This window comes from Sylvia atricapilla, chromosome Z, assembly GCF_009819655.1.
Source record: "Sylvia atricapilla isolate bSylAtr1 chromosome Z, bSylAtr1.pri, whole genome shotgun sequence".
Lineage (NCBI taxonomy): Eukaryota > Metazoa > Chordata > Aves > Passeriformes > Sylviidae > Sylvia > Sylvia atricapilla.
The window spans coordinates 85,022,178-85,031,869 of NC_089174.1; the positions used below are offsets into that span (position 1 = coordinate 85,022,178).

The window sequence follows — 9,692 nt, forward strand, 5'->3', positions numbered from 1 at the left end:
GAAGGGAATTCCTGGACAGGGGGGTGTGGAGCTGGTCCAGGGGGCTTGCAGACCTTGGCACAGAGCCCAGGAAAACACCGGGTTTGATTTTAGTCCAGGGGAGAGGCTTCTGACACAGAGAGAGGAATTGCAAACCACTGGGATGTGAAAACAGTAGTTTAGCACAGTAGAAGATACAAACTTCAGTAGTTTTAGAGTTCATAGAATAGAGTTAAATGGGGACAAGATGGTGGAATTTGGGTGGTACCTCATGTACTTCTCCTTCTTCCTCATCCTCCATCTTTTGGGGTGATGATGGCACAAAGTAGTTACAGTTGATTTGGTCAAAGTAGAAATGACCCTGTCAGTGTGGGAACCAGGCATTGGTACAAAATAGTAAATAACCAACATGTAGTTATCTGTATAAATGTAAGGGAACATCCCATCAGTGGGCAGTCTCCTCGTGTCCCAGCTGCTGTCTGGACCTCGGCTGGGAGCAGAGAAAATCCTGAGATATCAAATAATAAACATCATGAGAAACCTGAAAACAAACCTTGAAGACTCTGCTTTTTTATACCAACACGACTTGGGGATTTTAGAGGGCCAAGGACTTTAAACCACCTAAATCTCGGGTGAGGAAACCTTCCCCGAGATAGTTTGAGATGTCTCTTCTCGCTGCAAATGAGTTGAGCTGGATGGCCTAAAGATCCCTGCCAACCAAACCATTCTTTGATTCCTGTCAAAGATTTGGAGTTGTAGGCAGTCCATTGCTGTTCTTGCCTTGCAGTCAGGGCTTGCTGCCCGTTCATGTGGTTGTGTGGCCTCTGGTGATTCTGATTTGTTCTCTCAACATTTGTGAATGGTTTGTTCTCTTTTTTTTTTTTTTTTTTTTTTTTTTTTGGGGGTGGGGGGGGGGAGGGGGAACCCCCAAACCAGACAAACTTCTGTAAACACAGTTCATTTCATGGATCTGGCTTCAAAAGGTGGCCACACAGGAGAGCCATGTAGGGTGCTAACACTTACCTTGCTGCTGTGCCCAGTCTATGGTCTAGAGACTGTAGTTCCAAGACTCTGGCCCCCCACAGCACAGCAATTTAGTGCAAGACCAGTCCTGGCAGGATAAAATGCTCAAAATAGAAATTCAGGTCTATGCACCAGCAGCTGGTATGGGAAATTATTGGTATGTTTCTATTTTAATCTTGTTGTTAGATTCTGATTACTATAGGAATAAGAAAAACAATCCAGAGTGTATTTGAAGTTCATGGTTTTTTTCTCAGCGCTGCCTGTCTTTTGTCAGTTTTCTGAGTATAACACACCAGGGACATGGGGGGGTTTTTTTGGTGAAGAATCAGTCTCTAGTGTTGTGTGTGGAATAGAGCAGTAGTATCTGCCATCCAGGAATAAAGAGATTTAAGGTCCAGGCTTTGTCACAGTCTTGTTACATGATGAAGCAAATGGCTTCACTCCTCTGAGATTTCCTTGCTGCTCCACAGTCAGTGGCAGATGTCCAAATACTTCCTGTACCTCACAGCCGCTTTTTAATTCTTCCTTTGCTGGGAATCAATGCCTCCTCCTGTGTTTCTGTGGCTGTTCTGTGATCTTTTAATGATTTGTTGGTGGCCTGGTTTCTGTTTTTCAAAAATTCCTGCTGGACTCTGATGTAGAATACAGCGATGCAAAACATACTGTCCTCTGGTGGACTGTGAATGTCTGAGGGAAATAAGGATCTCCAAAAGTAGGTCTGGTGGTCAGGAGTTACAGCCTGAAGGAGAAGCATGTGCCTCTCTGCAATACTGGCAATACACTTATTCTTCATCATAATTCCACGTGTTGCTGTGCAGATGTGTGCCCAGGACAACGCAAGGGATTAAATAAAGGACTGGAAAAGACTACAGAGGGCAAAGAGAGATACTTTTTGTCTTTAATCATGTTACTTTTCTTTGTAGTGTTACTACCAGGTTAAAACTAGGTCAAATCTGTGACTTCATCTCAGCTCTTTCCTGGCTGAGGTTGTTACGATTTATGTACAATCATGCAGAATGTTTTCACTTGCAGATGACTCAGAAATGATCTACAGAAACTCTTGTTTTACCTTGTTACCCAGCAGTGGGAAATGCCTGCTTTATGTTGAGGTGCTGGAGGAGATTTTGCTACATATCTTCCAGCACAAAATCTTCCTGAAACTATTAAAATAATGTTTTTTTTTTTGAGAGAACTAACCACTAGGGTTCCTGGCAGCGGAATATAAAGTGGGGAGGTTTCTGTGGAGGTGTACCTGCCTGGGACCTGACTTGGTAGAGTGAGCACTTGAGGGGAGTACATGCACAAGAGGCAAGTAACCATTCCCATCTGCCAAAGAGAGCCTCTGTCAGCTGAATTCCACATCATCTTCCAGTCTTTCACAGCAAGGGTACTCACCTCAGCACACCTGAAGTTTTTCTGAGATTGTTCATCCTGTGCCTTCCCTAGCCTGCAGCAGTGCGTTAATGACATCAGGTTAGCCACCATCAGGTTATCACCAGTATGTAAAGCTGGTGATAAGAGCATTGGTCTATCAGCACTGCTCTGCTCCAGTTCCTGCATGCAAGCATGAAGGGCAGTTGCTTTGTAGAAGATTGGTATAGTTTCAAGATATGTTTTGGAGTTTGAGTAAAAAGCCTAAGCTTCCCAAGTACCATTTTAGCATCCTGTCTGTCTAGCTGGTAGTGTGTGAAAAGTGGGGAGCCGTATTTGATTGTTTCATTTATTGCTGTAAGAGAATTTAAAATCAGAAGTGAGGGGGTCGACAGGAGGATATTTTTCTCTAAGCTCTGGTTTCTAATTACATCAGTTATAGCCCTACCTTCTTAGTTGCTAAAACTGCAAGCATGAACTGGAAAAGAATTGAGATAATCCGTGGTAAAGCATACTGAATAAAGATCTCTGTTCAGATCTTTACCTTTTATCCTGAGTTCCTAATGCCAAAAATTAATGCTATTTGAAAATACACAATAAATGTGCCCTATTGTGGGGCATCCAAGATAATCCTAATTGCCTTAAATGTTAGTGACAAGGGTAGGTTTTTGAGAAGGGGAAAAAGGCTGTGCTGTGAAATTGTATACCTGTGTTAAGAGACACAGATGGAGTGTGCATTTGTTTCAGTATCCTTAGGCTTGTTTTTTATTTTTTGCGTCAAAAAGGAGCTCTGTTGCTCTTGTAACTTATTTTCAGCAGGAAAATATCCACAGACATACATTCTAGAACTGGACAAGTTTCCATTGTGTTAAGAGTTTGCAAAGCAAAAAAGGAGCATCACTCCCATGTTCATGCAAGTTAATCCACATTATACACACCGATAACAGGAGCAGTCACAGAGACATTTCAGTTGGTCAAAGTAATGTGTGTTTTAATATTGTTAATAGTTTTAAGGCAGACCCTTAGCTGAATTTTCTTCTTCCCCTTGTAAACTGCTTGGTTTCAGCCTCCTCATGTTACACATTGGTGCACATCATACTGCTGCAAAGAAATCTGCACTCACAATCTGTTGTGGTGACCAGCTGCAGCAGGCAGAAACCCTTGGCTTCAGGTGGGCTTCCAGGATTTGTCCCCATGGAAGCTATCCTCTGGTCCAGATTTGTGATGAGGGACAGAGGAGAAGGACAGTCAATACAGAAAATGCATAGTGCATTTATGCTCTTGTGGACATTTGCAGGAATTCTCAGGCAGAGCCATTTCATCCCAGCAGTCGTCCTGAGCAAAAGAGATGTAATGAAGAAGATAGCAGTTTGGAGGGGTTTTTTTTAGTTCATACAGAGTAGAGGCAAAAGAAATAAAATATACTGGGGATTCACCAAGTGCAAATGTCCTTCAGGAACATGCATTACTGCGGCTTTACAGACTTGGAATCTTTATGTTCAAAGAAAATTTTGAAAACACAAGTTTGATTCAAGTTTGTCTCTTACTTTCCTTGAAGCTTCTCTGTGGCCTAGTAGGAAACCACTGACCCATAAGCTCTTGACTCTTGGAGTCTTAGGTCTGCACAGGGCCAAATACCAGAGCATGAGACTGAACCCATTGCATGGCTGGCTTATGAACAGTTCTTTTCACCCTGGTGTAAGTCAATAGTCCTCCATCTTTTTAAGTAGAGCATTCACACAGGAATGCATCACATGAGAGATACTGCAGAAGGAAGTTTTCTTTTTGACCATTTGCTGGTTAACTCTGCTTAAGGAGTTGAATCCTTGTTCAAGAACATAAGGTTGAGTGCTCTCAAAGATGAGAGACATCTGAAGGGAGATTGCTTAAGAGAACTTGACCTTCATCCACGTGTTTAAATGGAGGCTGCATCGTGCCCATCTTATCATCTGCAGCAGAGTTAGGACAGACCCTGATGCTCCTGCTGCCATTCTGATGTTTTTCCCCACAACAGGAAAATTGTGCTTTCTCCCATTCTCTTCTTTTGTATGTCTTCTCAGTTGCTGAGACAGCAGCTTAAGGTTCTGATAGTTCTCTGGTTCCTAGTGGGTTATTTTGCAGTACTTAACTGTTTGGGGGATTTGTTTGGTTGATTTGGGATTTTTGACCTAATGCTTTGTCAGGCAGTTACCCTGATGTTACCATAGTGACTATGGCCTCACAGGCTGTTTGCTGATGCTGGGAGGTAGGGTCAGCCCTTTGGGCAACAATCTGAGCAGCAGAGTAACAGGGTACCTTAGACTTGGATGGGAGCAGGACAGTGTTTTCAAACTGCATTTGACCTGTGGTTATTTCCTTTATGTCTTCTGGTGGTTTGAGTTGGTATCCTGAGTAGAATGCCAGTGCCATTTTCTCTCATTCTGCCCTTTGTGCAGGTATCATTACTTGCTACTTGGCTTGACTACTAGTGGTTTCCCAGGCCCAGTTTGGTTTTCAGGAGTCTTTATTTGATATCTCTGTAGTCCAGAGTGGAAGTTGCTGCTTGCAACAGCAGTAGTATTTGCAGAAGCAAAGTGCTTTGGAGGAGGAGGTACTCTGAAGATCAGTTCCTGTCCACCCTCATGCCAAAGACTTGGGCATGCTTTAGTGATGCTCCCGTGCCATCAAACTGCCAGTGGCATCCAGTTCTTCATACATGTGTGGCTGTGCTGGCACACCAGTGTGCACACCAGGAAGAAGTGGATGGCCCTTAGCAGCGTGTGGGACTGACATGCTTACTTACTTGGCCTAAGAAAGAGTTTTAAAAAAATGAGATGTACCACTCAAATTTTGAATCTTTACAAATTGCTCCTTATTTGGAGTTTAATAATTTTTAAAATGTGAACTCGGATTTTTTTTTTTTTCCAAGCATGAATGTCCTTCTGATTTCTCACGTCACTGAAAGTGTATTAGAATTTTGGGGATCACTCAAGTTAAAAGTCAGTGCAGTTAGCAATGTCAGAAGACACAAGGTTTTGTGTCTGTGCTTGGGGTCCCTTCTCACTTATTTTCCTATGTGATATTAGCTGAACGTTTTTCAGATTCATATGGCTCAAAAGTATTCAGATGCTTTCCCAAGGGTAAACTAGGTAAAGGTAAATTAGATCAAGGAATGGTCTTTAAAAACTGTCACAGACCCAATTCTGGTACTGTTATTTACACAGATAAGGGCTGTGTAACAACTGTGGGAGGATCAGCCGCAAGCCTCAAACAGATGAAACTCATATACCTAAGTCAAAAAGAACATGAGTTTTGTTTCTTTGAACTTGGAATTTCTACATTTTACTGCTGTATGATTAAAACACTGAAACAGAATTGCTTATTTCCTTTTCGCTGCCTTTTTATAGCTACAAGTCCCAATCTGAATATCTTGAATTTTTTTTTAGCATTGCACCTACTTACTGCACCTTGCTTGGCTTCAGTGACTGTTGACTGCAGTGGAGGTCTGTTCAATAAAGCAGTCCAGGTCTGGACACAAAAGTAGCAGTCTTACCTGCTTGAGGTAAATCTGGTAGTGCCACATGGTTTTTAAAACCTTCGTGGCTCTCATTACATACCCTTATGCATACTCAGAGAGCAAGGTATATAGCCCAAATTGCCTAATAAGCAAAACTTTGGTTAATTTGGAAGTCAGTGGAAAAACTGATGGAGCTTCACTTGTCCAGAAGATTTAGGAGCCACTACTTGAAATGCTAAGAAACAGATTTGGTTGTCTGTCTACCAAAAATAATTGCCCTCTGTGTCATTCTGCAGGTTTATACTAAACTAACACAGAATTGCTCAAAAAGTAGACCACAAAAACAAAGTGGCAGTTTTGCTGTGGTAGGGTTTCAACGTCTGTACAGTATCATGTTGAATCTTTTGAACTCTTAATGTTTGGGGAAAAAAATAAAAAAAACACTTTCTGAATTTTTTTACACAGAGATTTATAGATCTCAATATTTAAAAGTGGGTCTTTATATCACTTGAGGCACATGCATGCTTAGAAGTATTAACAAATCCTTTAAAATAAGTAAGCTTCATGCCCATTGGCTACTTGAGAGGAAACAAAAAATTACTCCCTTTTAACCTCAATTGCTTCCCTCATACTTTTGCCCTGGAGTCCAGGAACACACAGGATCCTTACAGCATGTCCTAGTCCTTCACACACTTTGGGCTTTGCTAAATCAAAGCAGAATGAGGTTGTGAGAGTTGGAGAGCTGAGCCCTTGAGCCAGCCAGCCCTGTTGAGGTGATTGCAGCTGCATTACTACAGGTAATGGAAGGTACCTTATGGGGAAAGAGATATTCCTGGTACTAGACCTGGCCAGATCCTGCCAAAGCTGCAGTTATTGGCAGGCACAGCCTAAAGCTGTGAATTACCATTGAGGAGCTAGTCTGTAGGATGAATCAGGAGAGAATGATAATTCAGATTTTTCTGTAGGTGATTTCCCCTTAGGCACTGGCATGTAGACCTGCAGAACATTTCTGCTCTGTCATTATGTAATAGTCAAAACATGAGCCCCCCTGCAAGATACTTAGCTGAAATAGTGCACAATGTTTGTTTCAGATCATGGCAGTGTGATGTAGATTGGGCCGTATAGTGAGTATGTTTGTGCTGCTTCCCTCGCAGAGGAGCAGAAATCTTCCTCTGTTGTTCTGCTTGCTTCCTGTAATCTGCATCTTTGCACTTGGTTCAGCCCTAGGGGCTCTTAGGCCATGAAAAAATGACTTAATGGAGGAAGTGAAGTGGAAAGACAAGTGGTATCCTCATCCAGACACTGAGGAGATGGGACTTTTCCTTGGACTCCCCCACCAAACCTGCTTAAACACAAAAAAGGACAGGTAGGAAAGACACCATTAGGAATCTCCTGGTGTGTTCTCATGGCAGAAGAGAGTTTGGTTCTTGGAAACCACAAGGATCATTTCTGATTCTGCATCACTTCTTGTTTCAGGGTTGGTGGGCTAGAAAAAGTAAAAATCTGTACAGTTGTTCCCAACTGCAAGTTGTGTAAGTGCCGTTCCAGCCTGTTCTAAGAGCAAATCAGTGCACTGGTTATTTCAGGCCTGGAGGTGTTGGAGACCTGTTTGGCTGTTCTGTGCATTTGACCGCATAGCAAAGGAATACATGCTGCTGCAGACAAGATTCCTCTTTCTCATTAAACCAATTAGCAGCATTTTCAGGATGTAAAAAAACTGTTGGAAGTTGTCTTGACTGCCTTGTCACTCCCTCATGTCTAAGCACTTTATCTTTTGTGTTTTAGCTGGGAAAAAAAACTTAATATAGGGTTAATATCCCATTCCCTAGAGTAAAAAAATACTATGTCAGATCTAAAAGACAGTAATAGAGTCTGCTTTGGCAGAGTGATGTTAGAGCCTTAGTTGTGCCTTATATGCATCAAAGGAGACATTTGCACGAAATCTGCAATATCAAAAATGGTCAAAACTCCCTGAGAGGAATGGAAATTGCTGTTTTGTCTGCAGATGGGTTAAGTAGGTGTAAATGGTGTGTGTGATGTCAACTTCATAATGTCTTTTCCATCTCTTGGTAACCAGTGTTGTGTTTAAAGACAGGACAAATTCAGAAGCTGAGATGCAAATGGAAGTTACTGCAGAAACACAGGATATTACAGAAACGGAATGTTGAGGTTTTTTAAAGAGTGTTTTTCTAATTTTATCATGAGTAGCAGGCTAAACCCAGATAGAATGGTTTACTTTCCTTGAATCCTGTTGGATTTGACTGGCTGTCAAGGTCAAGCCTGACCCTATGTTTTTTTCATCAAGCGTCAGGATTAGTGGAAGTGCCCAGAGTCTGAAAGAACCCAGGGCTCCAGTGTGGAGGAGCAGCAGCTAACTTAGGCACAGCAGTGTGATTTCAGGACAGAGTTTAAGCCTCAACTCCCTATTTCTTGTTTTTGTGCACTTGTACTAGATTCATCATGGCTTCTAAGAAACAAGCAGTGGCTGTAAACAATATTCTCTTTTAAAAGACCACAGGCTGGTAATACTTTCCACTGAACAGTAAAATCCAGAACATAGTATTGATGATAAAGGTGTCAGGGGCTCATGGAGCTTCTGCTGTGATTTAGTTTCCCTCCAACTGCCTCAACTACTGATGCATTTTGCTAATTATATCATAGATTTTCCTATTGATGAACAGAATCTGAATTAACACGGGAAGCACTAATGTTACCCTTTCACTATTACTGTTGTACAAGAAGCCGCGGCAGATGCTGGCAGTTAGCTACACAAACATTAGTATTAACGATTGGCCATTTGGAATTGGTGACAAACTGCCGGCTGCTGGAATCCTGAGCCTGAAACCAATCAGGAAGTTAATGAGGAGAGAAATTACCACTGCAGCTTCCCCTTAATTATATTCATGGTAGGCAGGAAGGGAGTGTTGGGGGTGGATCTCAACTCATCTAAGGTTAGGAAGGTCAGAGACCCTTTTACTTGGTTTTTGTATCTACTGCAAATTGCAATGTTGCAACCGTTCCTAGGCACTGCATTAGTTTTAAATTTTGTAATATTTGGCCTCAGCGTCGGGCTGCCCGAGGCAGGGCCTTCGGTCTGTAGGCAGGTGTGGGTGGAGGGATGCAGCCCCCAGACCTCAAGTTGTTTTCTTCCCAGCATTACTCCCACTGTTCACCTTGGCGGGAGGAGGGAGACCGGCACCTCAGCATGCACCGGGGAGCGACTCCTGGCCCCTCTTCCCGGACAGGGGAGATCTGTGTGGCTCTCCTCTAGTCGGGGCCAGGCTGTATCTCAGGCACTGTGTGTTTTTCTTTTTCTCCTCTCTCTCTCTCTTTCTCTCTCTCTTCCCCTCACTCGCAGTGTTTTCGCCGCCCAGCAGCCAGGACTCGGGCCTGGGGTGCCTGTCGAGCAGCAGCGAGAGCACCAAGGGGGACCTGGAGTGCGAGCCCCCCGCGCAGCCCGGCAACTTCGCGATGAGCCCGGTGCAGGAGGGCGGCGAGTAGCCGCGGCGCGGCGGCCCTGGCCCGGGGCAGGGCGGTACAGCAGCAGCGTTCTCGGTTTGCTTGTTCTGTGCTTGGGGGTTGCGGGGGACGGGCGGGGGGGGAATGTTCGGTTTCTTCTTCCCAGGTGCGGGGCGGGACGCCAGCCTCTTTCCCCGGGGGCGGCTGGGGCATCCCGCCGCCGAGCAGCCAGCGCGGAGCCTCCGCCGCCCGCCCCGGGGGCAAAACCGGGCAGAGAGCCTCGCCCAAGTGCGGGCAGGGGCTCGGGGTAGCGGGAGCCGAGATAACCGGGAGTTGCCGTGCGAGGGCCGGTGAGCCCATCTCT

At 44.1% G+C, this 9,692-nt stretch overlaps 1 protein-coding gene across 1 annotated transcript in view; it reads left to right on the forward strand.

The window, feature by feature from the left end:
• The window catches only part of DMRT1 (doublesex and mab-3 related transcription factor 1), a 64,101-nt gene extending 54,658 nt beyond the window's left edge, over positions 1 to 9,443 (forward strand). The window contains exon 5 of the mRNA XM_066340064.1: positions 9,228 to 9,443. Coding sequence (XP_066196161.1) covers positions 9,228 to 9,370 — 143 coding nt within the window. The 3' untranslated portion in view covers positions 9,371 to 9,443. The remainder of the gene's footprint in view (positions 1 to 9,227) is intronic.
• The last annotated feature ends 249 nt before the right edge of the window (positions 9,444 to 9,692 follow it).